Genomic DNA, 27,974 nt, shown 5'->3' on the forward strand with positions numbered 1-27,974 from the left:
AAAGGGATGCAATGTTTCTCTCTCTTATCAGAGACAGTCATATGCAAATACTTCTTCTTTCTTGTTAGTCCAAGCCTTACTGATGTCCGGGACTTGTTACGTTCTGGGACAGACTGCTTCAGTTTATGAAGATTGCTCATGGAATTGAATATTGTACAATCAAGAGAAAATATTTCCACATCAGACCCTGTAGTGGAGAGAAGGTCATTGATGAAGTAGCTGAAGATGTTTAGGCATAGGAAACATATTATCATCTCCTACAGTTTTGAAGGTTTGGCCTCCAACAATAACAGCCATTTTCTTTTGTGATGACTAAAAGCAGAGGAGAGTTTTTCCCCTGCTTTGCAGACTTTAATCATCCTTTGGAACTTGTTCATCTGGGGTTGGAGGTTTGTTGAAATGCATTTGAAAGGACTTTTATTCTAATTGTATCTGTTCCTAATCTGGCAGGGTTTAATGCCAAAAATGTAAGAATATTCCATTTCTTATCCCTTAAATTATTTTCCCACAACGCCACCCAAATTCCTTTGTAGAAAAAAATGTGGTTAATTTAAAAAAAACTATCCTAAACTGTACAAGTAGTGTGTAGTGCCACCTGGTGGAAACCTGGGTCAAAATAACTTTTATTCTCAAGTCTTGGGTGCTGATTTAACATCTAACCAAGAAAATAGGAAAATTAGCAAGGGTCCTACTGTGAGATATACTGCAGACCAACCTCAGTGTGGCTGATTGCACACTTCAGATAATGCAAACCATAATGATATCTATGACATGTAACTGATCTCCATATCAAAGTTCAAGATGCATAGCTCAAAGTCTGCAAAGGGAAGAAATTTTATTGAAATTAATTTAAATATATGTAATAGCATGGCAGGTAGTGAATCTCCAAAATACTTCATTGCACTTCAGTGCTGAGAAGCTATCCTTTGGATCTTAGAGGTATTTTCATGTTGTGAAGGAAGGAAAGGAAGTGAGAAGAAGGAGATTGTCACTAATAGCATTTCACAGAATATTTTACATGCAATTAACTACTGTACTGGGAACTATTCATATGCAACTAGATTAGGCAATGGTTTATACTTAATAATATTTACACATAGCACAATTTCCACAAAATTAATGAAATAAAAGTGTGAACATGTTTCACCCAATCCTTTAGGTGAAACAAGAAACATGTTCCAATGTTAGAATTCCCAAGGTGCCGTTGAAGGAATTAATCCCAATTTCTTGGCCAGTGTTCCTCCCTCAACTAACACAATAATTTCATTGCCTTTATTGTAAACCATTGTCAAGTTCAGTTACATATTTCCTAGTGCAGTAATTGTAAATGAAAAAATTGTGCAAAATATGATTCAGCATTGCTAGTGACCAACTCCTTCCTTTCCTTCCTTCACAACCTGAAACTAACTAAAGGTTCTACCTCACAATATTGTAATAACATTGATGGCAATATTTCATTGCTCTCTACCAGAGACAACCAGCAATCCAGAGAGAAATACACATGGCCTGTATCAATTATGCTGGATGCTCCCAGTGATTTATGGTCTGTGATCTAATCTCAGGATTCCGGTGAACATGCAAGACCCATGTTGCGGTCTGGCAGTTTCATGACAGCATCCACACCCTTAAATTGTAAAGCTGTGCTATCTTCAGTCAGCAGTATCCAATTATTGAGTGTGTAATCAAATAACGAAGAAGGATTGGTCCCAGTTATATGGAAATGGAGAGGGATACACTGGCATGATTGCAGCAATGGCTGTTGTATTTAAAAATAAATCTGTACAAGTGCTAGGTTCTGCAAGCTGGGAAAGGTTAAGCATTTTCACCTGCTCCTTTCAGCTAAAATCCAAGTCAATGAGAATTAATGGAAAAACATTTGACCCATTTCATTAACTCCTGTGAACCTGAAATCTCATCCTATCCAGGCTATCCCTACAGTTTTTAACCACACAACATCAATCTTCAGTTTCTTGCACTTTTTTGGCACGGCGTGGAGACCTTTATTGCTCATGAAGCATCCAACAGTTCATTAAAAATATGCCCATGACTAAACAAAAGGCTCTCTGTCGTACTGCTATCATTGTGATCCAATCCCAAAATATTTTCTGCCCTCTAATTTTCTCCACTCCACTCTTGAGGATTATTTTAGGGAAAAGTATACCATAGGCACTTGCAGCTCTCTGCAATCTCTCCAAAGGATATGAGATTAAGGATATTAAATATATTAATATTCAGTTATAGCAAACCTCACTTGCATGCACTTAGATGAATTTTCAACAGCAGTTTATTGATGACAAGCAGAAGTAAAGTTTTTGTTGTAATTTTTCTCTGGTTCCAAAGCCCAAGGGTCTTGGTTCTGCCACACTTCTTTCGTGATTTTTCAAGGTTAAGGATAATCTGCAACCACTTAAATTCTATGATCTTAAGCCAACAGTTGAGCCCTTTGTGAGAGTTGCAGACCCAGAGTATTTGGGGCAGGTGATATTTGAAAGGACAGTTTGGTGACCTGAGCTGATGAATGCTTTTCCCTCTGCTTCGACTATTTGCACGCGTTCCCCATGCTTCATCAAGATGCCCAATATGCTCAATGTTTTCCTAAATGCTTTCCTCCAGTTTCAAAGACTTGGGCCAGAGACTCCCGAGCGTTAGTGCTGGTGCACTTTTTAAGGAATCTTTGGGAAGATCCTTGAAGCAATTTCTCAGCCCACCCCCCCCCCCCCCTACAAAGTCACTTGGTAGATTAAAATAGAGGATATTTTTCGGCAGTTTGGTGTCAGACATACAACAATGTGGTCCACCACCTGGACCTGACAGAGTTTTATCTGTGTCTTGATGCTGAGTGTGTTGGCCTGAGAAAGGTGCTAACATTGGTCCGCCTGTCTTTCCAGCAAGTTTGGAAAATATTAGAGGCAGTATTGTCAATACTTCTCTGTTACTGAGGTGCTTGCTGTCTCCAAAACACAGAGGAGGCTGGGGGGGGGGGGGGGGTCACTACCACTCGGGAGACTATAAACTTTGTGTTGGGTTTAAATTTTTAGATGCAACCAGGGAAATTCTGGTGTATGCTGTTCTGAATAGTTATCTTGTGTAATTTGGGGAAAAATTAGATTCAGTTTTCATCTGTGGATTTATTTCTGGATCAATGAGTTTATCCCTCACAGTGTGAAGTCACATGCCCACACTGAAAATTCATTTGTTGACACATGTACTATTGATTACCCCTTTTAATTTTAAGGAAATTTAAAGTCAATGCTATTTTCTTTCTGTGCTTCATTCATTTTTTGAGCATAATATAAAAACATAAATATTTGGTATATTAAAATGAAATCCTGTGTACTTATGTGGTGAATGGTGATGCAGTGTTTCTGTGGAAGTGCACCTCTCCCAGCATCTTGAATATTATTTATTTCCTTAATCTACTTCCCTAAAATTGGGAACAGGGAATGTTTAGAGCTGTACATTCAAAGTATCCAACTGGTTATAATTCCTCTGGTTGTTGTAGGACTGTTCTGTGTTCAAATTGGATCCTACAAAATAATAACAACTCCAAAATTTATTACCTACTTATTAAGCGGTTTGCGATGTTTTAAAGGGGCTTATGTAAACATGAATCCTCAATGGCATTGGTAAACCATGTTGGGTTTCACACCTCATTCATGCTTCACCGTCCCCTCCAGCCCCACCTACTCCTCATTCCTTCGCTGCCCCAACAATTTGTTCTCCATCTTTCTTGAACCAGCTATTCCTAGAATTTAGCCATCTTCGATACAATCAAAAGAGAGATATTTCTTCAAGAGTGACATCTTGCTGCTGTGTGTGTTTTGATTAGGTGCAAGTTTCAATTCAGTTCCTTTTGCCAGTTTATGTGGTGCACAGGGAATGTTTAGAGCTGTACATTCAAAGTATCCAACACCTTTGTGGCATGTGTTAAAACTGCTATGGCTTATGATTAAGGTGCTCTGTGGACAGCAATTTATATTTAATTGCTGTTATACTACCCGCTTCATTGTTGGGACATTAATCTCAGTTACACTGCTGAAAGCTTAAGGCAGCCACAGCAATATTTGTGATATATAATATTCTAAAACAGCTATTGGAGGAATATCAGGCATTCAAACCTGTACAATCTAAAAATTGCAAAGAAGCACCTCTTATTTTGCAAGGGGAGTGAATAAAGAACAATTCTTCTTAGGATACACCAGTTAATTATCACCTTAATGACATAAAACAGCCATGGAAACAAACCCCTTGTGGTGTACAGAGTTGGAATGTATGATTCAAGTGAGGTATCTGGTCATCTTTCTGGTTCATGCTTCATGGAAGCAAAATGTACCATGGCAGGAGGTGACATGTGGGAAGCAACCATTCCAGATGGGAGAGGCCTGCTTTTGAAGCAAGGTACTTCAAGGTGAGTGATGGCAAATACAATGCACATTGCTCCAAAGTTGGAGATGGCTAAGAGACAAAATACTTTGAGGTAGAAAATAGCAAGTACAAAACAAGGGGGAAGGACCTGCAAGGTAGGTGGGAAATGCTGGTATTAAGCTCTGTTCTCCAAGCTAAGAGATGGCAAGTACAAAACAAGTTTCACCAAGGTAGGAAATAGTAGTATAAACCAGGATTCTTTAAGGTGGGGGCTGTCAGTGTGAATCAATATATTCTATGGTGAAAAGGAGCAGTATCAAGCCAGGTGTCATCCTACTTGCTGCAAAGGAAGGAGGAAAAACTGATAACCATCATACCAGGTCCCAGCTCAGTAGTACATTTGACTGAAGCTTGGAAATTGGTGGTCTAGCTCTCTTTTTGACTGCGTTATGATATATACTGTACATATGGTTTGATGAAAAGAAGTTTATGTTTGAAAATTATTTGCTTACACCAACAACTTGCATTTATATAATGTCTTTGACATTATAAATCCGTTATTAAGACTATATAATGTCCTTGACATTAAGTGTTCACTTAAGTTACTAATTAGTGCAGTATTAGGTTGAGCTTGACATCCCATCTTTACTTTTGATGTTATTATGCCCATGGAGGTGAGATACCTTCATAGGAGCAAGCTTTTCTTTAGGTGTTACTCCTATTGATTAAACAAGAACAACCTTCTCCTGCATAAGGATTGATAGAGCTGTCTGGAGACTTCAATGTCCCAAAAGGAGAGTTTTTAGAAACTTATGTTTTTGTTTTCTGGATATTTATAGTGCTGTGCTGTGCAATTATTTGGTCTCTTGAACAAGGTCAACAACATGTGTAACAAACACAAAATGCTGGAGGAACTCAGCAGGTCAGGCAGCATCTATGGAGGGAAGTAAACAGTTGAGGTTTCCGGTCAAGATCTTTCATCAGTCCTGAACGGTCATGACCCGAAACGTTTGACTGTTTATTTCCCTCCATAGATGCTGCCTGACCTGCTGAGTTCCTCCAGCATTTTGAGTGTCTCACTCCAGATTCCAGCATCTGCAGAATCTCTTGTGTCTCCAACAACTTGTGTGGAGGATAAACACCAATGTGGATTGGTGTTTATCCAAGTGACCTGTTTCAATGCTCTACGTTCTGCATTATTTCTATGATACTTTGTGGTTTTATGCATACATGGCATTGCACAGTAAGGATGTAACATAGTACACGGTGACAAGAAACAAATTCAGACACTACTTCAGGGAGAGGAAGGTGGAGTATTACTGGACATCCTTTCTCATTAAGGTTGATCTAGGTCAGGGCTGAGCACCATGTAATGTCCTATGTTTATTTAATAGAGTTTGGCCAACCTTAATTTAGTCTGCCTCCCAAAACAAACCCATAACATTGGATTGCACAAATATGCGTGTGCTGCATGTGCAGAATTATCTTTTAAAGCAGTGGGCCAAACAATCAGACCCACTGCCTGACAGTTACAATGATAGTTGTTGGAACTTAACAATGTTTCTGGTCAGTTGGCTCCGAGTAGCATGCCAATTGCTGAAGTGCTGACCTTCTGATTTCCCCAGATGCCAGTACGTCATCAGTTGCATGAACCTTCTGCATCAGCCTAGCACATTTCCCACAAGGACTGACTGTCTCAGTTGTGAACTGGTTGATCTTTTTTTCTTCTGTGCCCTTATTAAATTCACTTAACACATTCTGTGGTGTACTCTGTGATGCTGTTGACTTGTGTCAACTTTTATTGTCTCAGCAGTCACTTATTTTGGAAGTCGTATTTAATCCCTGTGTTTCTGTCTAATTTAGACATTCTTTGCTCACCTATATCACTCCCACCTGCCAATTTGTTCTTAAAATCAAATAGCACTTGACTACCTTTAAAAAAAATGCCAGCTTTGCTTTACTGAAACTAAAAATTAAAAAAAATCCCAACCCTCCCCCCCATGTTCTCCCAGATTCCTGCATGTAATTAACCCTCAGAATTACATGATAAGCATTCAGAAAGACCATTCATGTGGTCTATAGCAAGGGTTAATGACATCTACATCACAAGATCACAAGACAAGGGAGCAGAAGTAGGCCATTCAGCCCATCGAGTTTGCTCCAAAGAAAAGGGAAAAAAAGAAAAAGGAATGAGAAATTTTGGTGGGGAGGGGTGGACAAAAAAAACTATTCTAACCCCAATTTCCGGCCTTATCCCCATATTCCTTGATACCCCGACTATTTAGATATCTATCTATCTCTTCCTTAAACGCCTCCAATGATCTGGCCTCCACTACTGTACGTGGCAAGGAATTCCACAAATTTACCACCCTCTGGCTAAAGAAATTTCTCCTCATCTCTGTTTTAAACCTGTACCCGCTAATTCTAAGATTGTGCACTCTGGTCCTGGACTCACCCATCAAGGGAAACAGCTTGACCACATCTACTCTGTCCAGTGCTTTCAACATTTTAAATGTCTCGATGAGGTCCCCTCTCATTCTTCTGTACTCCAGTGAGTACAGTCCAAGAGCCAACAAATGCTTATCATACGTAAGCCCTTTCATTCCAGGAATCATCCTCGTAAATCTCCTATGAACCCTCTCCAACATCAGCACATCTTTCCTAAGATATGGGGCCCAAAACTGTGCACAGTATTCCAAATGAGGCCTCACCAGTGCCCCGTAGAGCCTCATCATCACTTCCTTACTTTTATACACTATAGCCCTTGAAATGAATGCCAACATAGCATTCGCTTTCTTTACCATCGATCCAACCTGGCGGTTAACCTTTAAGGTATTCTGCACGAGTACCCCCAAGTCCCTTTGTACTTCCGTACTTTGAATTTTCTCTCCTTGTAGATAATAATCTGCCCTTTTATTTCTGTTTCCAAAGTGTACAACTGCACATTTCTCAACACTGAATCTCATCTGCCATTTCTTTGCCCATTCTCCTAAACTATTTAGGTCTCTCTGCAACCTTCCTGTCTCCTCGATACTCTCTGCTCCTCCACCTATCTTGGTGTCATTCACAAACTTAGCCACAAACCATTTACTCCATCATCCAAATCGTTAATGTACAAGGTAAAAAGAAGCAGCCCCAACACCGACCCCTGCGGAACACCACTAGTAACTGGTAGCCAACCAGAACAAGATCCTTTTATTCCCACCCTTTGCTTCCTGCCAACCAGACAATTCTCCACCCATTCTGTTATCCTACCTGTAATTCCGTGACCTCTCACCTTAATAATCAGTCTCTTATGCGGCACCTTGTCAAAGGCCTTTTGAAGGTCTAAATACACAACATCTACCGCCTCTCCCAGATAATCTAACATTTTCCGTCAGGAGTTCGGCAATGATGGTGAGAGGTGAATCAACAAAATGCTTTGCAGCCATAAGTAAACCAAATAGCTGGTGAAAGGCAGTTGGATGATGTTGCCCATTAAGTTTTTAAAAAAAACTAAATCTGCTGGAAGGTGGGGTGGCATGGTGGCACAACTAGTAGAGCATTTGCCTCACAGTGCCAGAGACCCAGGTTCAATCCTGGTAACGGTGGAGTTTGCACATTCTCCCTGTGACTGCCTGGATTTCCCCAAGGTGCTCTGGTTTCCTCCCACTTCCCAAAGACATGCGGGTTAGTAGGTTAATTGTCAACTGTAAATTGCTCCTCGTGTATTGGTGAGTGGAAGAATTTGGAGGGCGTTTGTGAGAATATTGGGATTAATATAGGATTAGTGTAAACAGGTGGTTGGTGGTCTGCATGGGCTTGATGGACCAAAGGGCCTGTTTCCATGCTTTATCTCTCGGTAAATCCATGAGTCTTTGAACGTCCTAAGCCTTGCTCTGCCAATACCAACTGAATGTGCTGCTTCCTGAGCAGATGCAATGTGTGAGACGTCAAAGATACTGTGCAAAAAAACAAAAAGCTGGACATTTTTACCCTCTTCCCAGTATTTGGCTGAGAAGCTAAACTGCTCAAGGCCAAGGAGCTAATACTCTGTCTCATATAGCACAAGTAGTTGATTTGTGAAGGCCACACACTGCTGCTTCCAGACTGCACCATGACATTATCCAGTCAGCTTTTTTCTTTAATAAATTATCCAGCTGCTAAACCCACTAAAAGATGAATATAAAATGAGTTCCTTGTGCTGAGGTGAAGTATAAAGAATCTCTAGCTATTCCTGGATGGATATTGCCTCACCTTTGCAGCAGTAACCCTTGCTCGTGTTCCCAGATTAGAATCATACAGCAGAGAATGAGAACATTCAGCCCATCATGTATCTACATACTATCAATCCAGTGGTACACAATTAGTTTGAAGGGAGAGCCAGACTGACAGTCTGAAACACTTTTGAGAAATAGTCACGTAAGCAGGGAAGTCTTGAATTTCTTGAGAGATCCCATATCACTTCTCGGGCTGTTGGCTAAGTTCAAGTGTAGGATCTGCGGGGACTGATTCCTGGTGGATCTCTGTGGACACCGACAATGAAGAAGAAAGACAACGAGGACTCTTCGCAATCAAGTGACTGCCTGATGAGAGCTTAGCCAACTGACGCAGGGGTGGATCCTAATGCTGATTGGAAAACCAGTCTAACACCTCCTTCCAGCACACAACTTGCTACATCAGGCTCTATCAGGATGGCGGCAGCGACGAGCACCTAGGGAGGAGGGATTCACAGTACTATCAGGGTGACAGGGAACGATCCGAGTGAGGGGAACCCTTTCACACAGGACCTCTTCATCAGATAGGTCTTGATGGAAACCTGCATATTTGAGCCAAGGACATCTACTGCATCCAGGACTTCACAGGTAATGGTTACTTTGACGTTACCTTCAAGTACCCGGTGGTATGGCAGAAGATGCTGCAGGACTTTCAGGGGAAGGGGAATGAAGCTCCGCTGTTGCTGCTGAAGGCACAGCCACTCTTTACCACCCTTTCACCCACCCAGAAGGAGCATGTGATAACAGTGCACATGTTTAACCCACATGTGCCCATGGCTTCTTGGCTTGCTACGTCAAGGGAGCAAGAAGCTGCGTGAACATCAAGGACCTATTTGGGATCTGGACCAGCAAGTGCCAGGTTAAAGTCAAGCTGAGAGTCAACACAAATGGATTCATCATCCACCTCTCCCCCGCCCCCTCAGTGTTTGCCATTGGAGGGAACCATGGATATATGGTGTATACAGGACAACCCAGGATATGTTGCAACTGCAACAAACCCGGACACATGGTGGCCCAGTGCATTGCAGTGATCTGCAAGAACTGCAAGCAGGAGGGCCACCAGACCAAGGATTGTCGGGAAAGCAAATGCTACCTGTGCGGGGAAGCAGGCCATTTCTACAAGGCCTGCCCAAAACATGCCTGCGCCTACACACAGGCAATGTGGGGGAGCTGGCACCAACAGCACCATGAGGAATACTGACGCACCCTCTACCAGCACAGAGGCCCCAGCAGAGTCCGAGACCAGGAGGGGTGAGGACAGCCCAACCACCTCGAGCTCCCAAGTATTACTATGTGCCAAGGTTCTACCTGTCCCTGGTGTTGTGAAGGATGGGCCTGACCCCATTTCCATGCAATGTCCAAGTCATCTGGATGTTACCACACTACTTGTGTGTGGAAAAGTTCTTCCAGACCAACACCTTTGACCACAAGTCCATCAGGCAGTGGTCAGCATGGAACACCCTGCAGATACTGCAGTACAAGGACTTGATGGATACTGTGGGGTGGTTCCCTGAGCAGACTATCCAGACCATCTGGCAGAATGCCTCATAGCCAGAAGCCTCACCACAAGCACCAAGACCTCGCTTGGCTGACAGTGAGAGGGCCCTCCCAGTCAGATCCTTCCTGCATGGTCGGAACATCATTTCCAACACTCGCTGCACCTGGGATGAGATGGTCTTTGTGGGCTGTGGATTTGCAAAGAGGGTGTGGAGAAAGATGCAAGGTTCCTTATCATGGTTCATCCCCAGCAGCTGTGTAACAGAGGACTCTTGATCTACGGGCTGTTCCCAGGGACACACACACAGATGGACATCAACTGCTGCTGGAAGATCATCAACTCAGTGAAAAACGCCCTTTGGTCTGCCCAAAACTTGTTGGTCTCCCAGCACTGGGAGATGTTTGTAGGGGAATGCTACTGACTGGCACAGTCCAGGCTGCAGGAATACATGCTGAGGGACGTACTGAAGCTTAATGTGACCAATGCAAGGGCTCGGTGGGGAAGGACCATAGTCTAGTGTTCTTCTGCTACCGGACATGGAGGGGCTGGGTCGGGTGGGAAGCCCCTTAAATATTGTATTGGGATATCACCCCAGGGAGCCACATGATTGGCAACGGTGCTATGGGTTTTAAAAAATAAGTTAACACAGCTGAATGAATTGTACATGAATGTAAAGGTTTTGCACTGTTTATTCTTGTCTATTTTTTTTATGATGAATAAATTTTATTTTGTAACAATAAAAAATAAATATGCTGTCATTTCAACTGCGCTCAGATGTTGGATTGCTCATGGAATCCAGTGGCATATCACCCATTTCCTGAAATTTCCCACAATTATAGAGGGAAATTCGGAGACTGAATGTGTGCCAGATCAGTCTTGGTGCAGGTTCACCAACTTTATTTCAATGGATAGTAATTGGTCCAAGGGATATAGGCAAATTTCAAGTTACTTACATTTTTTTAATTAACTGAACTAAAAAAAATAGTTGCTTTTAAATGTTTTGAGAGTTGTATTTATTTTTAAATTTTTCATTTTTACATTTTCAGTAGTATGATTAATTTATCATTGATTATCCGTGTTTTTTTACAGTATTTGCAAGCATTCAAAGAGCTCTGACAACCAATTTTTCCTGGAGATGTGAATTAACCATCTGTCAATGTTTCACCGGGTCCAGTTGTTTAGGTTCAGAGATTTAGCCAGTGTATCAGTGTTAATCTTTGTCCATCATTGCCAGCCAATGGCAACCATGCAGGAACCTGACCCATCCAGAAGGTCCTGTGGGTAAGTGCAGGAGTGAGAGCAGACTGGACAGCTTTACGCTGTGGTCTGCTCCTTCAGAAGTAGGATAACAGGTTGCCTCACTGAGGGCTAAGACAAAGAAAGAGATGTGAAGTAGAAATTAAAAGAGAAAGTGCATCTAAAACAGAGCTAATGTTTCAAGTTGGTAACCTTTCATCAGAACTGGAAAACGCCTTTCTTAAGTTGCAGGGAAAAGGGAGAGATGGAGAGAACAAGGGGAATCACTATGATAGAGTGGAGGCTAAAAGAATCCAAATTATGCAAATGCTGCCTGAGAAAAGCACTGACTCCATATCTAAGACACTGGTGAAGGCTTGTTAATTATAAGTGACCTGTCTGGAGGTGTTTTCAAGTAGAGGAAGATGAGTGAGGACGGAGCAGAGAAACCAAACCATATTCAGCAGGTCAAATAATATATGTATAGAGGGAAGAACTGACTTCAGATGACATGAGAATTGACCATTTCTAACACAGCAGAATTGGCTGGTTATCTGAAATTGTTGAATTCAGCAAATGATCTGCTCATTGATAAAGTCCTGTTCCTTGGCCTTAAATTGAGCAGTCATTGGAACAGTGTAGAAGGCCAAAGACAGAGAGGGAGTGAGATGGAGAATTAATTTGACAGGCAGATGGAAGTTCAGGGTTCTCCTTGCAAACTGAACAGAGCAGTTCCATAATGCAGTTTCCCATTCTGCATTTGATTCTCCACTAAGTTGGAAGAAGTATCAATAGAGGAATCCCAATCCAGTATCTCTGATTTGTTCCACTTCGAGGCACCACCGTCACACCTGTTGGATTCAATATTGCATTCAACAGCTTCAGATAACCACTCTTTCTCGTTTGTGTCAGAACTGGCCAGTTCTAATACAAGGTCAATCTTAAATAGGTCCAAGTCCTGTGTATATACTCCAGCAGGATCTGACCAGACAACTCAGTAACTTAAATAGAGCCTGACTTACCTCACTTGAGCCTAACAGGATCTGACTATACATGTTGGTTCAACTTGGATCAAGTATCAAAAAAATTTTAAGTCCTTAGTCTGGGCTGAGTTCAAGTTGGCTGTGCTTGAATTCAATTTGGGTCAGGTATTAATGTTACACCTCAGCAGATCTCTAATATGAAGTAGCATTCTGAAATAATTCACTTATTTTTTTTAAAAATCCCTGAAATAAAAGTTTACCCACATTGGAATTATGTGAAAACTCAGCCGTCTCCCTTAAACTTGTTGGCTGTGGACTTGACTGGAATGAATATGTTGAGGACAGATAGGATGTAGTTCAAGTTCTGCTCACTTAATTGAGTCATATGCTCATCAGCGCTCTTCAAATTAAATCTGTTGTATTTACTTTCTGTGCTGTTGCAGCCATTTTTGTTTTATCAATCGTTTCTGCCCCATGCTGTTTACAGCTGATCGAGAATCAATATTTGTTTCTGTATAGTATATGGTGGTCGGGGGATGGGCTGGTGGTAGCAACAGAAGTGTACTGCATCAAGCACTGGGACCAGTTGGGGTCCTGTCATAGTAATGGATTATTGCACTGTGTACAGTACTGCAGACAGGTGAAACCTCATGAAGTGGAACAAATCAGTACGGATTGCTGCTCCCCTCAGAGACACTGACTTGGATGTGGACTTTCTTTACTGACAGATTGATTGATATATTTGTGGCCAGTCCTTAATGAATAGTGCCCATCATGGGTCAGTGGTAGCCACTGCTGAATAAGCCCTGTCAGAGCTGGGAGGGAAATGAATAATGTTTTAAAAACCTATCACTGTAGATTTAGAAGAATGCAGATGGCCAAAGAGGGCAAGGTCAGTTACCTCCACTGTAATTAAGACCAAGCAAACATTTCATCTTTTCCATCTGTCAACAGGTAAACTGAATAGCCAATGTATCTATAAAATATACGTGAAAACATCTACATGTGCAGCATCTCAAAAATATAGAGCTTTTCTTCCCGCCTCACAATAGGGTATGCCTGCTGGTTGATGAGCATCTTGTAGGTTGCATTGCAAATTATGGTACATTAGGCAAAACCTTGCAACTTTTATCCAGTGGTGCCTGAAAGGTGCAGCAATAAAAAAGAATTTTACTGAAAGTCAGCACCTGCAGGATCCACTGCCATTTATACTGGTGTTCCTAGATTGTGTGCTCAGTTGCTGCAGTTTTCATTACACAAATGTGCATGCAAAATTAATAAGATATTGATCAGTGGAACCTGTTATCTTTTCAATATGTAAGAGTAACTCTCAAAAGCAACTTGATTGAATTACTGTGCACATGCTAATCCGGTAGTTCAGTTGAATCCACAGCTTCCTGAAGAAAAAGCAAAAATATTATTTTTCTTTCTCTTTAGTTAAGTTGCAGCTGGCTGCTTGCTGTGTGTAATAGTTTCACTGAAACAAAAAAATATGCATGGAATTTACAGAACAGAAGCAGGCTGTTCAGCCCATCTAGCCTGTGGTAGTTTATCATCCACACAAACTTCCTCCTATTTATCAGCATTTCTTTCTATTCCTTTCTCCCTCATGTATATATATATCTACCTTCCTCATATGTTCATCCATCTTATTCAACTTGGCATGTAGCTCCATTTAGCAGCAAGTTTCACGTTTATGGGTCTTATGCTTTTAGATTCCCCTCACAAGTTAAAATATGCTCTCTATGTCCAAAAATCCAACAGTTTCATAATTTCATCTTCCTGTGGTACTTGGACAATTAACATGTAAGTCTTGCTTTTCCCCTCTCTCCGTGGCTCAGTTGGAAGCATTCCCATGTTTCACTCAGAAGGTGATGAGTTCATGTTCCACATAAGGGACTTGAGCACAGAACTTTCAATACAGTACCAGATGAGTGCAGAGCTCTCTGTCAGACAAGATGTCAACCTGTTTTCTCTGGTATATATAAAAGAAAAGTAGGGAAGTTATGCAAAGTATTCTGGCCAATATTAAGTCTTTTTCTTCTTCTCTTTCACCAACAGGCCAAAAGCAAATTGGCTGGCAACAATCACGTGTTGTGGAAGATTACTATGTGCATATTTATTGCATTATTTCCTACAACTGTGATTATACTTCAGTTGTAAATCCTTGACTGCAAAGTGTTTTGGCATGGTTGAGAGACATTATATAAATTAAAGCTTTTTTTCTGGTATAACACTTGTCCCTCTACAAAGTGGACAGGTGAATCTCATCAATGAATCACAGAATAGTTACAGTACAGAAGGAGGTCATTTGACCCACCCATCCCACACCCTATCCCACAGCCCTGCAAATTCTTTCCTTTCAAAGACTAATCCAGTTCCTTTCTATATGTTGCAATTGAATCCCTTCCGCTACTAGCCCACACCTGAACTATTCACTGCATAAAAAAATTCCTCATGCTACTTTTGATTCTTTTGCCAATCACCTTCAATCCGTCCCCTGGATCTTTGCCCTTTGCCAATGGAAACATCTCCTCTCTAATTCCCCAAAGCCCTTCACAACTTCCTCCATTCCATGGAAAACAATCCACATTTTCACATAACTAAAGTCTTTATCCCTGGAATCCATTTTATTAAATCTCATCTAACCCCCTTCTAAAGCCTTTGCATCTTTTTTAAATTGTGGTGCTCAGAACTTCAATTGTGGCCTAATCAGTGCTTGAGCGTGATGTCGTGGATCTTGTATTCTATGTATCTTTTTAATGAAGCCCAAGATCCTGTATGCATTTTAACCACTTTCTCAATCTATCTTCAACAAACAATGCACATATAAGCCTGGATTAGTGTGTTCCTATGGAATGGGATGGAATGGTTTGGAATGGTGCCCTCTAGTTTATATTGTCTCTTCTGTCCAAGGTTTGGAGTTGAGATACTTGAAGTACAGGATAAATTGGTTTCTCATTTTCTCCTATCCTCTGTGGAAATGGTTCATTGCTCAGACCATTCCATGATACTCCATTGTGAAAGCAAGTGTTCATTAAGTGATCAGCATCCTTTTGTATCATAGCATAACAGGCAGAGCTTTCACAACTTTTATTTTAGCAGACTAAATTCACTAGAGGAGAAGCGATCATAGTTGAGTGGTTGCATACTCATGAGTAACTAAGTAGCACAGCAATCAAACACCAGTCTGATAACCAGATGTTTTTTGACAATTTCCTGCTGTTGCCGCCCAGCATCTCCTGTTTCCAGTTTATACCAAGATCACTGGTTGGGGTTTTAGATTTGGTAATCACTGTCTGTGAATAAATATTACAAATTTAACTTCAGTGGCAGAATATCATTAATCCCAGTGTTTCCCAGCCTATTAGAGGAAGGTTACCCAAAGAAATTGGCTGGAATGAAGTAAAATGGGCATTTGGAAAAAGTTTTGTAGGAAAATAACTGACTCTCACCTTTTAGTTTCAATGCCAGTGTTTGTACTTTGCCATGAAATATAAACAGTTAAGTATACCATAACATTTATACACTAATAACTTAGATCAGTTACTGAAAAACCTTAGGTTCAGTACATGATGTACTTTACGGTGTACTATACAGAAGTCAAGCAAGGACACACCAGTTAAAGCTAACAAAAAGCAACTCAAGGTCTGATTTATCACAGTTACTCATCACACAGACTGATAAAAAAGATGGATTTCCAGACTGTATATTGGAGGCAAAAGTACTGAAATAATTAAGGAGATAGATATATGCTCTAAGATAGTGAACTATATACTCTGAGTAGATGTACTTCAAAGGGCTGATCAGCTTTCTTTGTGCAAACAAATTGTATCGCTGAGATCTTCCTGTCCAGTTGTAGAATCAACTATAGGATCAGAATGGGATAAAGATAACAGGTGTGAATTTCTATTTCACATTGAATGTTTTTTCTTCATGAAATGATACTGAAAGAGAATTCTTATATTAATTTTCTATCAAAATTATTTAATAACTGACATAAATAGTAAATAAAACAGCCAACAACTGTGTCTTTTTAGTTTATGGAGTAAAATACAAAAATACTCAAAATACATTTAATTATTTTATGTATGTGATATTACATGAATAATTATGTCTGTCTTACAATTCAAGACAATTTTTTTTTGTTTTTGTGTTTATTAAAGATCTTTTTGAAGTTGTAACTTCATAAACACTTCATAAATAGCACAGAAATCAGACTCTTGGGTGGCACAGTGACACTATAGGTAGTGCAACCATCTCACAGTTCCAACAGCCCAGGTTCAATTTTGAACTCTGGTATTGTTTGTGTGGACTTTGCATGTTCTCCCTTTGACCATGTGGGTTTTGCCCAGGGGCTCTGGTTTGCTCTCATATGTTTGGGTTGTTAGGTTTCTATAGGTGGCTGGTGGGTGAATCTGAGAGGGGTGGGGGTAAGGTGAAGGGGGAGTGGGGTGGAGACGGTAAGAGAATAAATTGTAGGGAAATAAATGAGGAATAAGTTGGGATTGATGAGCTTTCTCGATTGCTGTGAGAGCCGGCATTGAATTCATGAGCTGAACAGCTTCCTATGTCGTAAGGAACTATGGAAATCTCACTCTGCCATGGAGTAGTGAATAACAACTTGTATCCATGATTCACAATGTAGAGAGCTTGTGTTCTCGACTCTGCAATTGTGAGTTGTGGAGAACTAAAGTCTAGGCTAAGAAGAAAATAATGGGGATGTGTTGACCTACTCCATCTTGGCATTTCGGCTTGTCACAGTGAGACTGCTGAATATCTAGCACTGATCGTATGACAGACTATCTCGGTACAAGGATTTGGATGACAACTCTTCTATTTTTAAATATGCTTCTTCTTGAAATATATGTTATTTATTGCATCGTTCCCCTTGAATAATATGCTGGTTAACAAGGTTTTACTGCTTTGTCCCTGTAGAGCACTGTGGTGGTGGAAAAATCGATGCAGGATCTGGTGAACCTGATGCATGACCTGAGTGCATACTCTGACCAATTCCTGAACATGGTGTGTGTGAAACTACAGGAGTACAAGGACACGTGTACCCTTGCCTACAGGTAATGACCAATACTGCAAATGAAACTGACCCTAATCCTATCATTTTGTTCCCACTTTCATGTTGTTACCTGCACAATTTCCTGCTTTTTTGAATTTCACTGATTAACACTTCCCTGCTGTGTATCTGCCTCAGACTGATGGGACCTCAAAACACTGAACATTTAGGTCTTCTTGAACAGTTGTACAGTTCTATACCATTTGACATTTTGCAACAATTTACCTCATTCCTTCATTGTTGCTTAGGAAGTGATGTGCTGTTCAAACAAAAAATCAGTTGTTTCTCCAGAAAGAACATAGAACATAGAAAAACTACAGCACAATTCAGGCCCTTCAGCCCACAAAGCTGTGCCGAACACGTCCCTACCCTAGAAATTACTAGGCTTACCCATAGCCCTCTATTTTACTCAGCTCCATGTACCTATCTAACAGTCTCTTGAAAGACCCTATCGTATCCGCCTCCACCACTGTTTCCGGCAGCCCATTCCATGCACTCACCACTCTCTGAGTAAAAAACTTACCCCTGACATCTCCTCTATATCTACTCCCCAGCACCTTAAACCTATGTCCTCTTGTGGCCACCAATTCAGCCCTGGGGAAAAGCCTCTGACTATCTACCCTATCAATACCTCTCATCATCTTATACACCTCTATCAGGTCTCCCCTCATCCTCCATCTCTTCAGGGAGAAAAGGCCGAGTTCCCTCAACCTGCTTTCATAAGGCATGCTCCGCATTCCAGGCAGCATCCTTGTAAATCTCCTCTGCACCCTCTCTATGGCTTCCACATCTTTCCTGTAGTGAGGCGACCAGAACTGAGCACAATACCCCAAGTGGGGTCTGACCAGGGACCTATATAGCTGCAACAATACCTCACGGCTCCTAAATTCAATTCCCCAATTGATGAAGGACAATACACCATATGCCTTCTTAAACACAGAGTCAACCTGTGCAGCCGCTTTGAGCGTCCTATGGACTCGGACCCCAAGAGCCCTCTGATCTTCCACACTGCCAAGAGTCCTACCATTAATACTATATTCCGCCAACATATTTGACCTACCAAAATGAACCACTTCACACTTATCTGGGTTGAACTGCATCTGCCACTTCTCAGCCCAACTCTGCATCCTATCTATGTCTCTCTGTAACCTCTGACAGCCCTCCAAACTATCCACAACACCCCCAACCTTCGTGTCATCCAAAAACAGAAAACAGAGATATGACGATGAAAACATATGATGGAAAATAAATCCAAGGAAGTTGGCGTGATGCTGTTCTCACAAAACTTCTAATCTTTTTTTGAAATATATTTTTTATATCTTCTCTCACAATTGCTTGTTGGTTTGGTTCAACAGTGTGATGATATAGGCCTGGAGCACGTCTGCTCAGTCCATTTTCTTTTAAAATGGTAGCTAACGTCACTGGCTGCAATTACTGTTGCGTAAAAAGGTGTGAGAGTACAGGCCACTCCTGGGTAAGAAATGGATTCCATTTTTACAGGTGTACTTAAGCAGATTTTATCCATAAGACAGAAAATATACAAAAATCACTCTATATGGTAACCATATCTCCACAGTATTGTAATGAATGGCATCAAAAACACACAAGACTGATCAGATAGAATAATTTTAAAAAGTGGAGAGGGAGAGAGAGAGAGAGAGAGAAGAAATTAGTTCTGCCATATATAAAGGGACAAGTATATGTCCTTGCATCAGACTTTTGAATTTAATAATATTATGGTCCCACCTTCCGGGCCATGCCATCTTTTTGCAGCTACCGTCGGGCAGGAGGTACAGAAGCCTGAAGTCCCACACCACCAGGTTCAAGAATCAGAATCAGATTTATTATCACTGACATATGATGTGAAATGTGTTTATTTTGCGGCAGCAGTACAGTGCAAAGACATAAACATCTATATATTACAAAAATAAATAAATAGCGCAAAAAAAAGGAATAATGAGATAGTGTTCATGGATCATTCAGAAATCTGATGGTGGAGGGTAAGAAGCTGTTCCTGAATCATTGAGTTTAGGTCTTCAGGCTCCTGTACCTCCTCCCTGATGATACTAACAAAAAGAGGGCATTTCCCGGATGGTGAGGATCATTAATGATGGATGCCATCTTCTTGAAGTACTGTCTCTTGAAGATGTCCTTGATGGGGGTGGGGGGGGGGGTGGGGAGGTGGTGTTGTGCCCGTAATGGATGGTTAAGTCTATAACTCTCCGCAGCCTCTTGCGATCATGTTTATCGGAGCCTCCATACCAGGTAGTGATGCAACCAGTCAGAACGCTCTCCCCCATACATCTATAGAAATTTGTAAGAGTCTTTAGTGACACACCAAATCTCCTCAAACGCCAAACAAGGTAGAGCCGCTGGCGTGCTTTCTTCATGATTGCATCAGTGTGTTGGGCCCAGGATAGATCCTCTAAGACGCCCAAGAACTTGAAGCTGCTCACCTTTCCACCACTGACCCCTCAATGAGGACTGGCGTGTCTTCTCCCGACTTCCCCTTCCTGAAGTCCACAATCAGTTCCTTGGTCTTGCTGATGTTGAGTGCAAGGTTGTTGTTGTGACACCACTCAACCTGCCGATCTATCTCACTCCTGTAAGCCTCCTCATCACCATCTGAGATTCTACAACAGTGGTGTCATCAGCGAATTTATAGATGGTGTTTGAGCTGTGCTTAGCCACACAGTCATGAACATAGAGAGAGTAGAGCAGTGGGCTAAGCACAAACCCGTGAGGTGCACCTGTGTTGATAGTCAGCGAGGAGATGATGTTATTACCGATCCACAGTGACTGTGGTCTCCCGATAAGAAAGTCGAGGATCCAGTTGCAGAGGGAGGTACAGATGCCCAGCTTTTGAAGCTTGGTTACTAGTACTAAGGGAATGATGGTGTTGAACGCTGAGCTGTAATCGATAAACAGTAGCATGACGTATTCTTCCCTTCAACCATTTGGTTCTTGAATCAACTGGCAAAACCCAAATCACCACTACAGTTTAGCAACACTATGACCATTCTGATCACTTGCACTAAAATGGATTTTGTTTCTTTTTTGTTCTAATTGTGTTTTTTTCTTGTAAAAGTTATGTATAATTTATGTTTAATTTATGCTTTTCTTGTGAATGCTGCTTATATGATGCTAGGTGCCTGTGATGCTGCTGCAAGTAAGTTTTTCATTGCACCTGTGCATACATGTACTTGTGCATATGACAATAAACTCAGCTTTGACTTTGACTTTGATGTTGGGGTGTCCATAAGTCTGGGGTTTTATAACCCAGTGCTGGCTGTACTGAATTACAGGTACAGGCCATTTTCCCCATCCTACCATTGTGAGCCTCAGTTTGTATTTCCCACAAGTACCATTCAAATCAGATTACTTATTCTTAGCCTCTGCTCGTATCCTTGCTTTCCATCTTGCTTCATGTATACATTGTCCATTCTTAAATCTGTCGGTGCTATTTCCTTCAGTCATCTGCTCCATGTTGCAGAGACACTCTATAGAAGGAAATTCCATCTAAACTACTTAGTTGACCTTTATTCTGTCCCACATGATCATTTTGTCAAGGTGGTCGCGTTAGTCACAAAATAATTATTTTTCCCATGTCCAAACCCCTTTAAAACAGACGAGGAATTTCTTCAGCTAGAGGGTGGCAAATCTGTGGAATTCATTGCCATAGAGGGCTGTGGAGGCTAAGTCATTGGGTGTATTAAAGGCAAAATTGATAGATTCTTGATTGGTAAGGGAGAGAAGGCAGGGAAAAATAATCAGCCAAGATTGAATGGCGGAGCAGACTCGATGGGCCAGGTGGCCTAATTCTGCTCCTATATCTTATGGTCTTATGTTGGCATGAGCTTATCTATAGTACCTCCAAAGATCATGGGTGTTTATTTTAGTTTATTTAGTATTTTACTGTCCTGAAAGACGTTGAGTTGTTTGTAGCTGGAAATCACTGACAAAAAGACAGCAACGAGGGTAACCGTCATGGAGGATTTTGCTGGAATTTTAGACAATGCAGAGGTGGGGACCAGCCATGCAACATTCTCTCATACTTGCACAACCATGACAGTAGAGTTTGGTAAGGCCATTGTATTCACAAAATAGTAATTTCTAGAATTGGAGCTCATGGCCCAGAGTTGGTTTGATCCTTCACATTGAGGCAGCGTAATTCCATCAGACTTCCCATGCTGTAAAAGTATCACCTGGATGGGTAGAAACAAAAGCTGCCTTGGCCACTCGCTTATTCGTCTTAAAATGGTAGTGTGTCACATGATCGTTTTGTCACGGTGGTCACCTTAGTCACAAAAGGAAATATATTTTCTATGCCCAAACCCCTGAAATAATCATAATTATTTGCATTTCTGAGCCTTAACCAACTTTTTAGATGCTATTTCAGTGCTGTGAGTCTCTAAGTTGGCATCAAATGTAAAGTGTATTGAAATCATCCTTTGATCATAATTAATAATAATCTGAACCGGACATGCTTATGTACTGTGAAGGAGTGAATTTTAAAATGCCACATAGAACATACGTAGAGTGGCAAAACACTGCAGAGGCACAGAGAGGTTGGAATGGTATTCATTATGTTCATAAGTCACTGTGAGGCAATGTCAAGCAGAAATTACATCCCTTACAATGGTGATTGGGTGGTGGAATTTAGAGACAGCTCTCAGAAGGCCATTTTACCTGCCTGCAACTGTCAGTTTCAAGAGCAACATCTGGCAGCTGAAAGCAAATCACCTGCCCACACGTTCAATCAAATGATGAGTGTATGGCAAGAAAATTGCATGTTTGGGTAATACTTCAGGTCAACAAACACCCAAACAAGAGAAAGAGAAATCAAATTAGTAAGAAAGATTGCATCACTTTTTGTTTCTGCTGAATCTCTAGAACATCATTCCCTTTAGATTCACAGCTGATTTGGCAACTGAGCTATGATCTATTTCACAACCTTGAGAGTTCTGAAATTAAGCCAGAGAAGGATATAATCTGCTTTTAAGATAATTTTCAATGTGATTATTCTAAACTTTTGTTATAATTTGGGTGTTCATGTATTTCATAGATAGTAAATTAGACATGATTTTGATTATTTTGAAAATGTGTAGATTGAAAACTCAGCAAGTGTAAACTAAATACGACAAGTGATTTGCTGTGGTGACTTTCTCTCACCCAGATCAACTGGGGAAACTATTTCTTTCACCGTCTCCAGTGAAATCGCTCTGCTTGTGTAGCAGGTTGCACTGCACAAGTAAATGGATATTTACTACACATGTTGCAGTTTTGCCACAGCTCACCAACTCATCTGTCTTGTTTAAAGTGCTTTGAAATGGCACTTTGAGTGATTCCATGGTGCTGAAGGACTGAGTGAAACATCAGTTTGAATGATTGAGGTACATTCATGCCTGGAGTTTAGATATCATAGCTGCTTCTCTGAAAACCTTATTCATGCATCAAATGAAAGTGATTCTATTGAAAGGTCATTGACCTGAAACATTACTCTTATTTGTCTCTCCACAGATGCTGCCTGATTCTACCATTTTCTATTTTTATTTCAGGTTTTCAGTATCTGAAGTATTTTGCTTTTATAATAGATGTTGCTACTTATTATGTAATGGGTATACAAGGTTTGATTTGAAGTAGTAAAAATGAAACACAAGCATTTGAAATGTGCTGATACAACCTTAGGATGTCGCAGAACATTTTGCAGATGGTAGAATATTGTTGAAGTATATTTCTGTTTTAAAAAATTAAAAGGATAAGTAATGTAATGGGTATTGAGGAAGCTAGCCAAATAATTGTACCAAGTTAATGTAGTAGTTAGAGATGAAAAGAAAGCTATAACTGAAACCTATCCCTTCTCTTTAATGAGTAAACAGATTTGTGGAAAGAAGATTGACCAGATCTGGTTAGAACAAACTGAAAGAATGGCATTATGTTTGGGAGTACGTCATTGAATATAAATCAATACAGACCCTGGAACTCCTCGGGGATCCTTGGTCTATCTTTGCTGAGAATAACATGAATGTTCACAAACACACACTTTCAACCTCCTGAAGAACCTCTGCTATTTGAGTTGTGCTGTTATTAGTACCAGTATCTGCATGAAAGGGGTTGTGTTTTGTTGACCCAGATTTTGCAGTCAGCTACAAGGAACAGTGATCACCGTTCATCATCCTGACAGGTGCCCACAGGGCTTTGCTGTTTAGTTTGAGGCATCCTACAATATTTAGAGATTATTTTCAGCTTGGTACAGGGGATCTGAAATGTATTTGTGAGTAGGGCAGCCAATGATATAACTCTTCAACCAATCAGATTGAAAAATCCTCACTGAGGCAAATAGAAGCTGAATCAAGCTTTATGTTAATTTAAATTGTTGGAAAGTCGTGTATGGAAATCATAAGAACAATAGAGTTCAGACAGCCAAAAGGACAGAGAGGAAAAAAAATAAAGAAAAAAATTTCAATCACCAACAAAAAGAATGAAGCCTCACACATAAAATTAAATTTGAATGCCACCAGCCCAAAAATTTCTGGCACATTTAAGAAATAACTTGCATTGATTTTGATGCAGAATGTTGCTATAGCACAGTTAATGGTGGAGCAGGGTAACTTGGACTGAGACTTCCTGAGTATTGCAGTCCTCCATGACGATGCTGAGCCATGATAATTTCCCCATTATTCTCAGCACAGCTGAGCTATTACCTCATTGAACAGATATAATAGAGTATTACAAAGATTTCATTAAGCTCTGGCTCTCAAACTTCTACATGTATGATATCCTGTAGTATGATATCCATGTAATGCAGTAGGAACATATGATACTATCGTAAAGAAAACCAATGGGTGGGGTTACAATTTCACCTCTGGCTTCAGTGTCTCGTGGCTAGACTCTTAAATTGCCAACAACTTATTCAAAGTGGATCTCACTTTCTACTTGACAAGCTGGACACTGTAAGTTTAAGGGAGCTCAATGCTTCAGTGACCTAGCAACCTTTTTGGTTACCAATCAATCCCACATGGGAATTGGCTTATTGGAATTGGAATTAGAATTGGAATTGGAGTTGGTTTATCATTGTCACTTGTACCGAGGTACAGTGAAAAACTTGTCTTGCATACAGTTCATACAGATCAATTCATTACACAGTGCATTGAGGTACTACAGGGTAAAAAAATACAGAATGCAGAGTAAAGTGTCGCAGCTACAGAGAAAGTGCAGTGCAGGTGGACAATAAGGTGCAAGGTCATAACGAGGTAGATTGTGAGGTCAAGAGTCCATTTTATTGTAGTAGGGAACTGTCCAATAGTATTATAACAGTGGGATAGAAGCTGTCCTTGAGCCTGGTGGTATGTGCTTTCAGGCTTTTGTATCTCCTGCAAGATAAAGTGCTTTTTCGAGCTCTGCTGGTCATGCAATGTAATGAATCTGGATGTTTGAACCCAGGTGTTGTCAGATGTAGCTTCGTGGGACACAGTGAACTGCCTGGAAATTTGTGAGGTGCGGTTTGGACAACAATGCCCTAGAACTCATGAGTTGAGAGCTTGTATAAATCAGGAATTGTGCCGTTGCAGTATGGAATTTGGGAATGAGCCCAGATCTACCTAAAGCATCAAATCATAATTCGAAGCAGCATACTTAAGGGTTTGGAAGCAAAAATCAAGCAGGGCTCTTATAAAGTAGCCAGGAATGAGCTTAAAAAGGGACGTAGGAGAGCTAGAAGGGGATGTGAGAAAGCCTTGGTGAGTAGAATTAAGGAAAACCCCAAGGTATTCTACACACACGCGAAGAACAGGAGGATGACTAGAGTGAAGGTAGGACCACTCAGGGATAAAGGGGGAAACATGTGCCTAGAAGCAAAAGAGGTAGGGGAGGTCCTTAATGAATACTTTGTTTCATTGTTCACTAGGGAGAGGGACTTTGATGAATGTGAGGTCAGCACAGAACAAGCTAATGTGCTGGAGCATGTTGAGGTTAAGAAAGAGGCAGTGTTGGAGCTTCTGAAAAACATTAGGATAGGTATGTCCCCAGGGCCGGATGGGATATACCCCAGGTCACCACAGGAAGAGATTGCTGGGGTGTTGACGATGATATTTGCTTCCTCCCTGGCCACAGGTGTAGTACCAGAGGGTTGGAGGATGGCAAATGTTGTTCCCTTGTTCAAGAAAGGTAATAATGATAATCCTGGGAATTATAGACCAGTGAGTCTTATGTCAGTGGTGGGCAAGCTATTGGAGAGGATTCTTAGGGACAGGTTTTATGAGCATTTGGAGAAGCATAGTCTTATTAGGCTGTTTGTGATCTTTATAAATGACTTGGATGAGGAAGTGGATGAGGCAAAGATATAGTCAATGTCTCATGTCAAGACCCTGTATCAGGACTGAGAGTACAGAGGGCAGAGAGCCAGTATAAAGAGGTGGTGGGGTGGTGAGGCAGGGGGTGGCAGCCAGTTGGTGGAACCAGATGAGGAGGGGAATGATGAGCAGGTGGAGTCGGGAGGGGAAGGGTGTAGTCAGGAGACAGTGGCTGGTGGGTGATAGGTAGAGACAGATAAGGAAAGGGAGAAAAAAAAGAAGCCGATGGATCGAGGTGGGGGAGAGGGTGGTGAAAATAGGAACAGAGGCTGGAAAGAGATAAGTGGAAACAAAAGGCTACAGATGCTGGAATATGATGAAGAAGGTGATAAGTGGAATCAGATAAAGGGGGGATGAGGGCAGATAGAACCAGTTGAGGGTTCCATCTGCTCTTCTTTTTGGAGGTGAGGTTTCTTTTGAAGTTATCGACCTGTTTCTTGGCCTATTGTCTGAATCTGTATTAAAATGTTCTTTCACCATTGTACTTGGGTGATCTCATCCCTACTTTAACATAGTTAAAAGCAATTAAGGAGCATCTTTCTGGTAGCTTCAAAATGGAATTGCTATTGATGATTACACTTTACATCATGAAACAAAGGTTATTCTGGCAGAGCAATGACCCACATCTGTGGCAAATGGTAGGTGGAAACCAAGTTGCATATTCTTCAGAACAAATAAGATCTAAGGCAATAGGCCATGCAACTGTCTAACATCTATAACAGTCTATCTGATAAATGGCATGGTGATGTGAACAGCACAAGGATTGAGAAGGACATATTAATTATAATGGGGAAATGATTTTCAAATAAGGTAAAGAAAGAGAATAAGAAATACAGAGGGGAAGAAAGATTGAGTTAAGAGAGAGGATAAAAGGAACAGAAAAAACCTTCAGTAATAAAAAGCTAAAGGAATAACACTCCAATCTTGTAATAATTAGTTTCAACACCAAGGAGGTTGACTGGCAACCTAAAACACATCACATTGCTAAGAGTGTCTTCAAATTTGAAATATTGACTTCCTGATCCATGTTTTCTCTTTGTATCCACCACATAAACAGGCTGCCTAATGCATTTGAATTGTGATCCAGACTGAGATGCCATTTTAACAAAGCTGGCAGTAGAGCAGCATATTTTGGTCACAACCTTTTGATTTCCATGTTCTATTATGCATCTGCCTTTGTCTGAAGTTAATAGTGTGTTGATTATTGGAAACCAATTTCAGACCCTAAATAAACGTTCACTTGGAAAGGCATGGCCTAATTGAGGAAAACCAGTGTGTGTTTGCTAAAGGGCACATCTTAATCAAGAAGACCAGCACATACTTGGAATTATGTTTGACTAACTTGATTAAATTCTTTGGATCCTTCATGGGACACAGGCATCACTGGCAAGGCCCACATTTAGTGTTGCGCCTGAACTTTCCAGACCATTTCAGAGTCCATCTGAGAGGTTGTTACTCAGTCAAGATTCTATCCATGGAGCTACAGTCCCTTAAATCCTAATGAGAAGTCTGTTGTGTGGCATCTTATCAAACACATTTTGGAAATCTATTAACATCTAATCAGCTGCATTTCTCTCATTAACCTTCTTTTATTTCATCATAAAACTTTATTGGTATTGGTTTATTATTGTCACTTGTACCAAGGTACAGTGAAAAACTTGTCTTGCATACCATTCATACAGATCAATTCATTACACAGTGCATTGAGGTAGTACAGAGTGCATTGATGTAGTGCAGGGTAAAAGTTATAACAGTACAAAGTGTCACAACTTCAGGGAAGTGCATTGCAGGTGGACAATAAGGTGCAAAGTCAAACAAGGTAGATTATGAGGTCAAGCGTCCATCTCATCGTATAAAGGAACCGCTCAATAGTCTTATCACAGTGCGATAGAAGCTGTCCTTGAGCCTGGTGGTATGTGCCCTCAGGCTCCTGTATATTCTGCCTGATGGGAGAGGAGAGAAGAGAGAATGACCCGGGTGGGTGGGGTCTTTGATTATGCTGGCTGCTTCAACAAGGCAGCAAGAGGTATAGACAGAGTCCATGGAGGGGAAGCTGGTTTCCATGATATGCTGGGCTGTGTCCACAACTCTCTGCAGTTTCTTGTGGTACTTGGGTAGAGCAGTTACCATACCAAGCTGTGATGCATCCAGATAGGATGCTTTCTGTGGTGCATTGATAAAGTTGGTGAGTGTCAAAGGGGACAAACCAAATTT

At 41.0% G+C, this 27,974-nt stretch overlaps 1 protein-coding gene across 1 annotated transcript in view; it reads left to right on the forward strand.

Moving 5' to 3' along the window:
- The window catches only part of exoc4 (exocyst complex component 4), a 374,968-nt gene that overhangs the window by 281,324 nt on the left and 65,670 nt on the right, over positions 1-27,974 (forward strand). Inside the window, 1 exon segment of the mRNA XM_052034230.1 lies at positions 17,277-17,413. Coding sequence (XP_051890190.1) covers positions 17,277-17,413 — 137 coding nt within the window.

The sequence above is a fragment of the Pristis pectinata genome, chromosome 19, assembly GCF_009764475.1.
Source record: "Pristis pectinata isolate sPriPec2 chromosome 19, sPriPec2.1.pri, whole genome shotgun sequence".
Taxonomy (NCBI): Eukaryota; Metazoa; Chordata; class Chondrichthyes; order Rhinopristiformes; family Pristidae; genus Pristis; species Pristis pectinata.